This window comes from Dermacentor andersoni, chromosome 11 (assembly GCF_023375885.2).
Source record: "Dermacentor andersoni chromosome 11, qqDerAnde1_hic_scaffold, whole genome shotgun sequence".
NCBI lineage: Eukaryota > Metazoa > Arthropoda > Arachnida > Ixodida > Ixodidae > Dermacentor > Dermacentor andersoni.
The window spans coordinates 51,573,752-51,587,424 of record NC_092824.1 but is presented as its reverse complement, the minus strand read 5'-3'; the positions used below and the strand labels follow the sequence as shown (position 1 = coordinate 51,587,424).

Sequence of the window (13,673 nt, the reverse complement as noted above, 5' to 3'; positions counted from 1 at the left end):
CAATAATATGCATATTTTATGTAGAACTTTATCAATTTACTTCAGAACTTGCATTTCATGTGCAAGTGTACTCGTTCAACGGCAAGATGAGTTGTTAATGACATTAATTGTAATGCTGTTCAAGGTACTTATGTACCGTGCAAATGACATTCTGAAGAATCCGGCAGATAACTCAATTTTCTTTTGTGCCCACTTGGTACAGATATTAGATTCTATGTTGTAGCTGTTTTCATGATGCTATTGTGTTCCATGTTCTCGCAGCACACGCCGATAGGCATGAAGAATGCCCGGATATCTCAACATTACAAGGCTAGTCTCACTGCAACCTTCAACCTCTTTCCCGTAAGTAGCTGACAAGAATGCGAACATATAAATGGCGTAGAAACAGCACTGATAGGCTATTTGGTTTCCTCACACAACATGAACCCCTGGAATGTAGAGTAAAGAAATTAAAAACAAAATCATGAGTTGCTGTGAGCTCTGGCTTGCGCTGAAGATGCTGTTAAACCTTGTTGCATTGAAGTCACATTCAGCATCAGAATACCTGCATTATGCCCGTTATATCCCATTAATATGTTTTAAGCATATTGTTGCGTGCATGCTGCATGATATTGGCAAGAAACACTATAGATTTACTTTGTTATATTGAATAAATTGTTATACTGAGCTTCTTCTGTTTTGCAATTCTTGTAAAAATGTTCAAACCCTAAATAAAAATTCAGCTTCGAACAGTCACTAGAATTTAATGTTCTCTCTAAACTGCAACAAATTTCATTGAAATTGGTCAGGGGTTATCTCGGAAAAAGTATTTCTGCTTTTTACACGTACTATACATCAATAGGTGGAATAGAAGTTGGGCCCGAGCCAAAGCTTCTTCTTAATATTATCTCTCTTTGAGAACTAAGTATTGGTCATAGTTTGCAATTATTATTGATATCAGTAATCTCTTCTGATGCTGCAGGCCCAACAGTAGCATCGTGCTGTACTAAAGGTCTCATCGATGACGCACATATAGCACGTAGCTGTTTTGTGAGCGTCTACATAAACAACTGATGTGCTGTACTAAAACTGTCTAATAAAGCATTTACTTTTAGTTAAAAGACAATGCATTGATATTTGTTTTAGCAGCTTTATGCATTGTGTATTGCCTTTTGATGCAGTTATGCAGAGCGCATGATGTTTTGTAGTAGTTTATGTAAGGCAGGCCTCATGCTGTCTAACACTTCAGATTCATTGTTTCCTTTCTGCTTCAGGATGCCCAGTATGCCATTGTAATAGAAGAGGATCTGGATGTATCGCCAGACTTCTTCAGGTACGTTTCAGACAGTCTTCTGGTTCTGGGTGGCTTATTCACAATAGCATCTGCCTGTAAAATAACACGGCTATGATTCTTGAAGGAACAGTACTAGCATTATTGAGTTGTGCATATTCTGAATGAAGTCCCTGTGTTTTCTTTTCTGTTTAGCTACTTTAGTCAGACACTGAGGCTGCTAGAAGAGGACGACTCCATTTACTGCATTTCTGCTTGGAATGACCAGGTGAGGCATTCTGGCCATTTGTGCAGTGATCCTGAATCAATGTATTTGGTCTATTTATTTTGCTCACAACAGTACTTAATTGCAATACATGTCAGCAGTGCAATTCAATATCGAATGGGTGCAAATATAGAAACAGTAACGTAAAAAAAAAAATAGAGAAACAATATCCAGACAGTCTTTGTAAATAAAGGCATGTAAACAAACTTGCTGAAGCAGTAACGAAGGAAACAGCAGCAAAACACAACATTTGAATTTTTTTGTAACTAAAAAATTTATTTCCAAATGACAGTCTAAGGTGCTCGGTATCATGACTGTGGTATCGTGAATATGAATTAATTGCATTGTTTCAGTCCGCAGTTACCAGTTAATTGGCAGCCTGTTGGTGGCTTTCAGTAAAGTTTACAGTAAATGAGCACAACTGCGGGTACTCTAAGCCGAGCCCTGAAATGCTTCGTCTTTGCTCGCCTCCAGGGTTACGAGCACACAAGTGAGGACCCGGCACAGCTGTACAGAGTGGAGACTATGCCTGGTCTTGGATGGATCCTCAAGCGTAGCCTGTACAAGGAAGAACTGGAGCCTAGGTGGCCTACTCCTGAAAAGGTGTGCACCCAGGGCTCACGTCATTGACTCGCACTCACGATTTTGTGGGGAAAAAAAGTGAATGAAAAGAAAGAGAGAGAGAGAGCAGTCACTTGCAGTAAGGGTGAGAATGTACAGAAATCCACTCCAGTGGCTCAATGGCCTACTTGAAATCACTGCATCGTTAATACTAAACGCTATTCACCATAGGCCAGTAGGATAGGCGAATACTCGCGAATGCTCACTCGCCAATATTTTCTAACCAATGCGGTCACTCGCACTCGTCGGCACTTGCTCATGTACCTACTTGCGCCCATTTATATTAACTCGCTCAAGTTCATAGCCTCTTCCATTCACACTTACCAGCAGCTACTCACGCTTGCTCTAACATATCCACTTCCACTCGCCAACAGTCACGTTCATATGCCAGGTCCACTCAAAGTCACCGTCACTGACTTTCGTTTGTGCTCATGTTAAGTGGCACTCTCTCCTGGTCATACTCACGTCCAATTGCACCCTTCGTCACTGACTAACGCTTTATCTGACGCCTGTAAAATAAGCGTTAAGCATGTAAGTCAGTGTACTCATGAGTGTGCACGCCGACCTGTGCTAATATTGACAAATTAACTCCATTTCTGAGAGCCCCACTGTATATCTTTGTATATCTCAATGATGCAGTTCACATAGTAGTGCAGTGTAAATTTTTATCGTAGTTATAACAGCAAACCTGCAGTTTCATTTTTTTTTGCTTTACTTTTCTAAATTTTGGTCATTTTTGTTAAAGAATAGCTGAAGGCAGGAATTAAAAACCTTCTCCTGACATTTAACACATTTTATTGCTCTCTCTCTCTCTCTTTTCTTAATACGATGAAATTAACTTTACCAAATTAAGCTTTAGTCATCAGCTCTGCCTGAAGTGCTGTCACTTTTTCATAGATAATCAACAGACTGCAGCAGCTTTTTTAAATTCTGTTAGCAGTGCCTTCATTTGGCAGGACAACTGCTGGAGATTTCCTCAAGCTTCTTTCACTCATGCGCACATGCTGTCACTTTGCATGCGGACACGAGAAGCTTTGGGACTGGGACATGTGGATGCGCCTGCCAGACGTCCGTAAAGGCCGCGAATGCATTGTGCCAGACGTTTCGCGGACCTACCACTTTGGGTCGTCGGGCCTGAACATGAACTCCTACTTCCAAGACGTCTACTTCAAGAAGCACGCCTTCAACACCCAGCCTGCCGTTCAGCTAAAGGAGATCGACAGGTAAGCATTGCAGCATGAATGTCTTGACCTGTGCCACGACCTTGTCCTCGGTTGTTTATGTGGGTTGCCACCTTGAAAGTTGGTGCTGTAGAGATTTGTGACGGTCTCTGGGCACTCCTTGTCCACCACAGCCTTGGTGAAATAGCCGAGCATCCGCCGCTACTGTGGGAGGCAAGACGAGTGTTGCCGCCAGGCACTTACCGGTAAATTAGGTACAAGTGCGCTTATGGTCTGGCGCTCGGCAACTACGGGAGTTCCAGACCCATGGAAGTAAACCCACCAATTGGGAAGATGGCGGCATGGGACCAGCGGAATCAGTTTGGACTGCCGAGCCAGGTCATTCCAGATGTACAGTACGGTCTGATGTTAAACGGAACACACAGTTAGCATCCTGCTATTGATCTTCTTTGATATAAGGCGTCAAGGATTGTGGACTAGTTCCTTATGCATAAATGTCCATCCACTAGCAAAAGTATGTGGACCAGGGATTTCACAATAAAAAAAATCTTTTTTTATTGCCTATACTTGCAACTTGACATTGAGCGCTGCCTTCAAACTTGGCATTGTGCCTTTCCCATGCACTCGTCAGTTTAAATTTACGTGTCTAAAATTGTGACTAAATTATTTTTTTTTCAGTGCAACTTTGGTTCATATATTCTTGCTCACAGATGTATGTCCAGTTGGGTGTATCAGCCACTTCTTTTTGATAAAGATCAAGAAATGTTTTAGTAATATTGACTTCATTGTTGGTTAGGTGTTTCTTTTAACAACGAACCGTACCGTAGGTTTGCTTCAGCTAACTTTAAGCTTATTGTAATCATTTATGTTATTACAGCTGAAACTTATGAAAGTGCATCTGGATCCCTAATTATTGGCTAGCTTTGATTCATTAATCATTCATTAATTTTAGATTCATGTTTTACTGTGACTTGAAAGCTCAAAACTGGGTTCCTGTGGATGCCAGGGGCTATCACCATCAGCTTGTGGCCATAAAGTGTTTTGCTTACATTTCACCACACATGTTGATGAGAAGGTCTTTTACTCTTGCTTTGTCTGAAAAAAGTTATTACCTATAGTTAAATCTTTTCCTCTGCACACGTAAAGATCACGCATAGCAAGCATGTTATCATGCATGCTGGTTACCTTAAAAGGGACACTAAGGAGAAACAATAAGTAAGGTTAAACTGATGAAGTATTCTTTCAGAACTGTTATCAAAAATTTTGCAGAATAGGTTGGTTAGTAGAAGAAAAGACAAAGGTCAAAGTTACGTTTTATGAATTTTGCGCTGAAATTCAAGTAATGGTATGTCAGTTTCACATCACAGATCTTAATGTATTTTTTTCGTATTTGAGTCATTGTTGCCAAGTAAAGGTCCTTGAAACTTGCCGAGCTCAATCTTTGGTCATTTTCAAATAGTACAACATAGTCATTCTTTGCCGATAAAAATTTAACTAGGTTCAAACAGTTGTAATCAAAAACCATGACGTTATTGCAAGTTGGTGCAGGAACCTCAAGGTGGCATTACCACTTGTCTTTCATTCTTGTGTCTTTTCTGGCTTACCAAACCTCCTCACGTGATGAAAGTTGTTATTAATATTATTTTTTTATGGTAAGATGGTAATTTACTAACACATGTATAACTGTTTTTTGTTTTAGTGTCCATTTAGCCATTGCATACATTTTTGTATTATTTTAGTGCAACAGCAGTGACCTTGCCCATTATGCACCTAACAAGGAGCTGTATCAGGCACATTACTGGACAAATTTTTTAAAGTTTTATCCAGCCATCATTTGTGTGCATCTATTTTGCCATTTCAAGCACTTTCAAATCTGTAGCTGTGATAGTGGCAACACATGACAGCGTGTGTTAGATGCAGCCAGAAAATAGTATAATTGATTGCACTGAAGTTCCTCAGGTCTTGTCATAATTTCTGGCAAGTGGCAGTGTATAGGCATGTGGTGACCAACCCTTGCCCACAGCCTTCCCCAACCTGTCATGCTCCGCTGTGCATGAAACCTAGTGGTTCTCTCCAGCACACCACAGTGCGTGCCGTTTTGTACCTGCTGTTGCTAGAGCACGGTCAACTTGCGCTGGGCTTCTTTGCTTCAGCACGATCTGCAATGAAAGAAGGTAGACATACTCAGCATGGCTGATGCGGCCCTAACCATGCCCTTATACCTGACCAACTACTGTAGAAGTGGCGCCTTGCAAGCGACCATTGGTTTTGGCTTCACCAGATGGGCATTGAAAAAAAGACACGGTGTCATCTTCATTACAAAACACAGCACGGAGCATGGCACAGTAAAATTTAAGCTGTAATGCTTTGCCCGTTCAGTTTTGATTGTTTATTTGGCGTTCACGTGGTAGAATGTTCATGCAATGTCCCAGTGCAGAGGAAACCGTCTACAGAACTATCTACGAGCTCAGTATTCAAGTTTTGAGTATTCTTTCTTAACATGTAATGGCCTGATGAGCTGTAGGCTAGTTAGACATCTTGATCACTTATGACTATGATATCAAATGAAAATTTATAGAAAGCATTCAGAAATGCTTAAAGCCTGCTAAAACTAAATGTTTTCAGTGAGCTAACATTCTTCTTAACTTTTCGTACAGATCACAAAAGTGAGCCCATCAAATAAAATAAGTACAGTCCAGCAACATTTACCGATACTGTTTCCAATGTGTTATGATCTAGAAAAAGAAGGCTGCAGAAATACTTGTTCACTTCAGAACTTATTTGCTTGTTTCTCGAAGCTACACACAATGTTTTATCAGGTACTCATTTAATAAAAAAATAATGATTACTTTAAAGATTATTTTTGTTAATTAGTTTGTTATTCGGTGCAATGAGAAAACCATTGACAGCAAGGATATACAGTTGGCAGCAGCATACTGTTGGTTTCTTTTGAGTAGAACTCCTTAAGCTTTTATTTATTTTTTATGCAGTATAACTTATTTTATGTGGTCATTTCAGATAAAAACAAGCTGCAATGCATGGCATTACAGAAATGTGGAAGCGCTCCCCTTGAGTTTCAAGTCTAATAAAAGAGTCATCTCCACGGCGTGAAAGGCGTGAACAAAGCTGCGGACATAATTACCAACATGTTTACAAATTTTACCACCACTGTGAGCTTTGCTGAGAGGTGACACGAATTTTTGAGACAGGCCTTCAAACGACCATAATAGTCACATTGTAGCAACAGTATCATAATGAATTATTATGAGCTAGCACGGTTGTCAGTTCTATTGTATGGATTTTAAACATTGCCTTCATAAGGCTCAAAGGTGTTGATAGTAAAGGATTAGAGAGCCACTTTATCATGTGCTCTGTGCCCTAAAGCTTACCCTTACCTCAGTGCACTCTTTGTTTACAGTCATGCGGTATCCTTTGAACCAGACCAAAGGAATTCTCTACAGCCATTTATCCTTTTATTACTGGTGCAGTGTCAAGAAGGAAAACTATGAGCAGGTGATCCACGACCTGCTGAGACGAGCCATCGTGTTAGACCACAGTAAAAGTCCGTGTGAAGAGAATTTCATCCCCGACACAAAGGTAAGAGTGCTCATGGCTTGGCTCTTGCCGCAGTATGCCACCGAGCTTTCGTAGTCTATATTGTTTGCCTCTGTCAGGCAGTTGAATATACATTGGCCAAACCAGTTGCTGTGTAAAAGTAAGCAAAGCTTCTCGTCGTTTTACAGACTCGGTTGCCTCTTGCCGCCTTTGAACTTCTTGCTTTTTAGCTAAAGCAGATTGACATCGTGTGTCACTCTTAACTGATTGATGGACTGGTTCATCTGGAGTCATCTCTGTAATGTTGAAAAAGGCACCAAACCAGAGTGCCTAAACTAAACATCAGGTCACATCACTTTATTACCTTCAAGCTTTGCTCTAAGTGTAGTTGCCTCTTAAACTGCTATTTTGTGAAAGCATGATAACTGCAAACCGCAAGGATCAACTGACAAGAGAATTATGTTATGCATAGCACAATACCAACTAGCCCGTCAGTCTGTTTTGTTGACAAGGGAAATGGAGGCATTTCATGTCACCAATCATGACAAGCGTCAGCCATTGATCGCACTGCAGGAGTGCAAATTGTCATATATGGAAGGCTGGCATTCAAGGTTATAAAGTTTGCATTTTTAGGACAAGAAATTTGTATTCTTTTTAATGAAGTGCAATTTTCTGTCGTACGGTGGTGAATAAATATACAAATAAGTTTTTCTTTTAATAAAACATAGTTGTGAGTACAGTGTTTGTTTTGGCCACTCTTTTGTGTGCGGCATGGCAGTAAGTAGTATGCTGAACGTTTTCACCGATATACTTTGTGTTGTGTGCAGGGGAAGGTCTACGTCATGTTCTTCAAGATGAATGGCCTCAGAGATTTCTCGACGTGGCTTCAAATTGCCAAGGTACGCTGACCATTCATGGGCACTCGGAAGGCACTGGAATGTGGCCGACCAAGCGAGTTGCGGCTTTTGCTGTCTACACTGCGGCCTAGTGATAAGCAATGGGCATGAGGATTTAAGGCTAGCTTTTGTGTACAATACAGCCCATTCTTAAGGGAAACGCAAACTTAATGATTATGGTATTTATTAGACAGAATATAAAAATAAAGAAGCGGACCTGCCAAAGCCGTATGAGGTCTTGAATGGCATACCTTTACTGTTCCATCTCGAGCAACTTCAAGAAGCCCCGCATTCCTAAGAAAAGCGGCAGCTGATATGATGCGTTAGGTAGACATCAATAAAAAAAAAATCATTGCGGATGTCTTCTCGTTTAAGTTGAGTCGCTGTCAGTATTGTAATTAAGTGATCCCTTTAACAGTGGATCACACTGTGCTTCGATCTTCACTCTGTGGATCAATGGTTCCACTCTGCCGTGCAAGGCCACTGGAATCCCGTTTGCACTTTGCTAACTCCATTTGCATGCAAGTTTGGTGAATTTGCAGGAAGTGTTTGCTGGCGCAGCACATTGATTTTGCATCAATAAACGTCACATGTGTGCTAACCATAGACATTAATCATTAGGTGCCAGCTAACAGCAACAGCTCTATCGCAGGAACAGGTTTTACAAGTCCGCAATGTGAACAAAATGTGTTTCTTTACACTTTCAACACACAGCCTGCATAAAAGAAGTATCGGAGCCCAACAGCACAAGTTTGGAAAAGTTGACGCAACATCTTCTGCCAGTCATTGGTTTCAGCACATTAGCAAGGCCATGAACAAAACGGAGAGAGAAAAAAGGGAGATAGAAAGCTCAGTCGTGTTAGCTGTCAACACGTTAGATGCACATTCCTGTCACATATGTAAACCATGTGCAAGTCGCATGCACCAGGTGATGTAACTAATGTGCAGACTTGGACACCGACTCTTCTCTGTGGCACATGATGCCGCATCAGCAAATATATCAACAAACTGCATGTCCATGTCGAAAGTTGATTTGGAGTGCTGATTTCAAGCTGAAATAACCTTTCTTGTGGATTTTATTGACTCGCAGTGCTTCAAAATATGGGACCTTGACCCCAGGGGTTACCACAAGGTAAACTAGCTCGACATAACTTTTTTTTTCTTTACTATAGTGACGTGTAAAATGCAAACTTTCCCCAACCTTATGTCTGTTTTTGTTTTACAGAGTATGTGGCGCCTATTTATGAAGGGGAACCATTTGCTTGTTGTTGGTGTGCCAAACTCTACCTACTCGTAAGTCTTGCTTGCTTGCTATTAATAAGTGTTACTCAGTCAGTAGGTCAGGGAAGTTATAAGCACAGGAACTACAATGGGCTTTGGCATGCAATCTTTGCTAAAGTGTTCATTTCTTATCACTCGTCACAAGGTCTTTTCGAGTAGAAAAACAGCAAAAAAAAAATGGGAAAAGGAAGTGTTAACAAGATACAGGGCCAACTGCCAACAAAGCATTTATTGTGCAAATGAAATGTACATACTTTCAAGAAAATGGGGAGAAAAGAGGAAAAAAATGTAAAAGGTAATGCAACGGACCAAGAACATGTCGTGCCAGCATGAGAGGCCTCGAGGTAAATGGTAATGAGCGTGTCCTTTCACTGAGCCACACAGATATTCAATCTTTTCGCTAGCCAAGGCCAAGGGAGAAAAGCATGCTGCCACGTTGCTTTTTTAAAGTTTTCACATTGCACAGCATGGCATCTGTCAATTTTTCTTGTCCCATTTTCCGAAACACCATCTTGTCGCAACAAGCTCGAGTTCAGACACTTAGCGTCTTTGTGAAAACAGTGCTCCTCTTGAAAAAGTAGTGTACTGCAAAAAAGAGTAGGGCACCAGGAGAGCACATGAACACGCAGACAACAGCGCTATAACAAGTCTATATTTCCAGGTACCACACTGCAGTGTTTGTGTGCTTATGTCTTCATCTTGTTTGTGCTACACAAGTATTCCAAGAAGGCGTACCAACCTCAATGAATCTTGCAGAGTAAATGGCAAGTGTAGATGCCATTGGTGAGTTGTGCACCGTCATTTCTCTCCCAGGTCTTTCAAGCCAGCCAAAGTGACTCCCATATATCTTGAGGGACAGAAAATCGACAAGGACCGGCTGCGATAGTGTTGTCCACAGTTGAGAGACCCTGCTTCAACTTTTGTGAAGTGCACTGGACTTTCGCCAAGGAGTGCGAAGACATCGTTTCATTTGTGTGTGTGCGTGTACGTGTCATTGCAGTGTGTGTGTGTGTGCATCTGTGTTATATAGTCAGTGTCTGCAACTACTACTCACCGGCGCCCATGACCGAAGCAAGGCAGCTGTGACCAGTGACCACGCGAGACCCGAACTGCCACAAACTGTGCCGCCAAAGCGACTGTAACGTTGGCCAAGAGGGCTTAGCCTGACTGTGAGGACCGTGCGCGAGAGGTCGCGATATCACAAACTTGTAATATAGGCCTGTACATTTCTTAGGTTTGTTCTGTAGAACGCGAGTATCGTGCCTAGGTGAGTCTTCGAAGGAGACTTGCATTGCATGTGTAGCTTTTACCTTGTCAAACGTGTGCCGCTTGAGCGAAGTTCCGTGGCCACTTCAGGTTGTATAGTACTTAAGTAAACTTGTCCGAAGCCAATGCAAAAACTCACATTTGTTAATGCAGTCGTGAGATCCAAGGTCGGCAGAGAGCTGCTAATGCATTGTGCTACCTTGCTAGCCGTACTTCACAAACTGGCCATGGAATTCAACATCTGACCAGTAAAACTCAGGATTATAATGGCACATTTTTGTGAAATACAAAGACTTATCGTTATATGAGTTGAGCTTGTGTCCTTTCTTGCCGTCATGTTGACTGCACTACATCACATTTCACTAAAGGCATTCTGATGTCCTGTCGTAGCGACGCTGCCTGCCATAAAGGTTCTTACAAAAATTTCAAGTAAGGACATTTAGCACCAGGTGATTCAGTGTCCATCGATCGTTGCAGATTTTAAAGAAAAATCGTGTGTTAGAGACTGGGTTAAAAATGCATTTTCGCAATGCTTTTAGGCATCAAAACATTTTGTCAAATGCAAATGAAGCTGGCAGGATAAATGTGTGCTAGAATGATGCACTTATTTGCATAGAGCATACATTTTTATTCTAAAACTCTAATAGACATTGGACTTTAAGCTGCTTTGTTTTCAATTTCATTTCATTTTCAGCAAGGTCACATTTCTTGATCTGCATGCTGTTTTAAAGCACTTGGCATTTTTTCTTGCCTGCATTGTCCATAAAAAATTTCATATCAGAGTTGCATGTCCACCTCACCATTGGAGAAGCAAGTTGGTGTTGGGATGCTGAATGGTATTTTCGCCTCTTGACTATTAAAACTCCGGATGAACATGTCAAGCAAATATTTTCCAATGCCAAGTGTTTTAGTTTATAAATCTAATCAAGTTATGGGATTTAACAACTCAAAGCAACCGTTGTGTGGTTCTCTTTGGATTAATTTTGATCACCTGGGATTGTTTGATGTGCCTACATGTAAGTACATGTGGGGTTTTTTGTTCCACGCCCATTCAGACTGGTTGCTGCAACGAAGAATTCAAGCCGCAACATCATACTGACTTAGCAGGATGCCATTGCTGCTGAGTCACCACAGTGGGCTTTAGATGATGCCAACCAAAAATGTAACCTTGTGATATCTGAGTGAACAAAGAAGCAGTAAGCGCATCTTTTTTAAAAGTTGGCAGAATGAAAACACAGGACACAAATGTACTCGGTCACGTTTTTGACTAACCCGATGAGGAGGAGTCTCATAAGCTTCCCACAGTGATAAGCATGTATGAAAGGTTGTTCCAACCTACAAGCCATAGAAGCTCCTGAGATAAGGCACCCTCTTAATGCAATAGCCTACATGTACGATCACGATGAAATGAAAAGCAAACAGCAGAGTGCTGTCATGATAGTGCAATGTGTTTCGGTCGAATTAGTGATAGCCGAAAAAAGAAAGTCGCAGTTTCGCCCAAAAGGCAAACACAAATTGCGATAGCTCTGCGAAGTAAGGATAGTAGTTTTGGCCGTATAAACTTGTAAACATTCACTTACTAAGTTAAGGACATAGGAAGAATTAAATAGGACAATTAAACGAGGACATAGGAAGAAACAGATATACAGAGACAGCACTGTCTTTGTGTGCCTGCTTCTTTCTACGTCCTTGTTCAGTCGCGCTTACACATTCTATCATAGATCCAAACCAACTAGCCCGCCAACATGTTTTAACAAAATTGACAAGTACGGTGTCATGCGCGCACAGGTAAATATGAACACATCTTCGCTCGATGAGTGCGGAAACTAGCTGTCAAAATGCTGGAGTGAGGAATCATGGCAGCAGCAAACGAATTGACATTTGTGCATCTCTCGCTTCAAGGTGAACGAAGCGTCGAAAGCGCAGCGCATACGAAGTTACCGACACTACGTGCACTCTGCAAACATCGCAGATCGGTTTGATGAGGCCCGCGCGGACGCGCACTTCGGCCACGTCGCAGTTCGCTTTCAAGACACACGAGTGCCAGCAATGCGTCTACTACGGCATCCGCCAGTCGCGTGCCCAATGCCGTAGTAGACGCGGTAGTGGTTGCCGTGGTTGTCTCCACTCTGTACGGAGCGGTGGTCGAGGAGGAGATCGAGGCACCCTAGCAGCTGCCGGAGAGGAAGGCCCCTCCCTCGTCTCACACCCCTGCTTCGTGCCCGACAGGAGAGGGCATGCTTCCGGCCTGCGTTCCTCGCTCGCGCATGCGAGATTGAACCACGTTTGCCAGCTCACCCTCGCACGCTTTCACTCATACGGAATTTCACGGCGACGCCGACGGCAGAAACGCGCCTGGAGTGTCCATATAGTTGCTATCGCAATAAAAGTAAATATGGAAAGAATGAGTACTGACATGAAGGGAGGGTGGCACAATAACCTATTACAATTAAGTTTGAATGACACTTGTTCAACCCACAGCATTTCATAGCTGTGGTGGATTAACTTGCAGCTCTAGTCGTGTACGCATATCCATAGCCATGCCAGAAAATTACCTATCTACATATAACATGCTTAGAAGTGCTTTGGAATTTTGCTTACCTTGGGTGATATTTTCTATATTTTTTTGTAAAGCCACTCCCCCACCTAGCTTTGAGGGTCATGCCTAAGGTTACTGTAAAAGTTAAGCAAAGGAATCACTTCCTCTCTCTCTCTAAGCAAAGGACCGGGGCTACTGTTGATTGCATGTGGCATTGAGGTTGGGCTGCTTGACCTTGGTTCGGTGTTTTATTTGAGAGCCTACTTTATGAGGTAGCGGGGTACATTGTTACCAAGGCGCTTTGACTGCTCAAACCACCTTATGAATTGCATGAACTAAGGTTTATTATACATATCCAGTATTCGTCCATCAATTTTCTATACACGCACTTGCATTCTTTTGAGCCGGCCTAAACGGTGTGGGCCGACAATCGTGAGGGATGTACATGCAGCCGTGACGCCGTAAAAAAAAAAATTCTTTCGAAGTTCAGTAAAATAGCAGACGACACGACCAATTGACTTTGTAGACGTTCGCTCTTTAGAATTTTTGGCTTTTATGCATACGCGATAAATGATACGTAAACGGTTGAATGTAACTATAGTGAGCTCAGTATCTCGCTGCTTATGGGGGCGAGTTCCACCACTGGAAAAGCTGGCGCCACCGTCGGCGTGATGTGGCATGAGGGATCACGTGGACACAGCGGCCGCGTCGGCTGCTTCGGAAGCGCCGAAGCGAGCTGAAAACGCGTGTTTAATGGCCCACCTGTGCCGCGTTTCTGATTAAGTGGTGAGGCTTTACC

At 42.2% G+C, this 13,673-nt stretch overlaps 1 protein-coding gene across 2 annotated transcripts in view; it reads left to right on the top strand.

The window, feature by feature from the left end:
• The window catches only part of LOC126517558 (protein O-linked-mannose beta-1,2-N-acetylglucosaminyltransferase 1-like), a 294,129-nt gene extending 283,491 nt beyond the window's left edge, over nucleotides 1–10,638 (top strand). For both annotated transcript variants that reach the window (XM_050167309.3, XM_055064313.2), the window contains 10 exons: nucleotides 262–342; nucleotides 1,254–1,312; nucleotides 1,466–1,538; nucleotides 2,010–2,138; nucleotides 3,189–3,379; nucleotides 6,826–6,934; nucleotides 7,720–7,791; nucleotides 8,879–8,920; nucleotides 9,014–9,081; nucleotides 9,883–10,638. In XM_050167309.3, the coding sequence (XP_050023266.2) occupies nucleotides 262–342; nucleotides 1,254–1,312; nucleotides 1,466–1,538; nucleotides 2,010–2,138; nucleotides 3,189–3,379; nucleotides 6,826–6,934; nucleotides 7,720–7,791; nucleotides 8,879–8,920; nucleotides 9,014–9,081; nucleotides 9,883–9,955 (897 nt within the window). In that variant the 3' untranslated portion in view covers nucleotides 9,956–10,638. The remainder of the gene's footprint in view (nucleotides 1–261; nucleotides 343–1,253; nucleotides 1,313–1,465; nucleotides 1,539–2,009; nucleotides 2,139–3,188; nucleotides 3,380–6,825; nucleotides 6,935–7,719; nucleotides 7,792–8,878; nucleotides 8,921–9,013; nucleotides 9,082–9,882) is intronic.
• The last annotated feature ends 3,035 nt before the right edge of the window (nucleotides 10,639–13,673 follow it).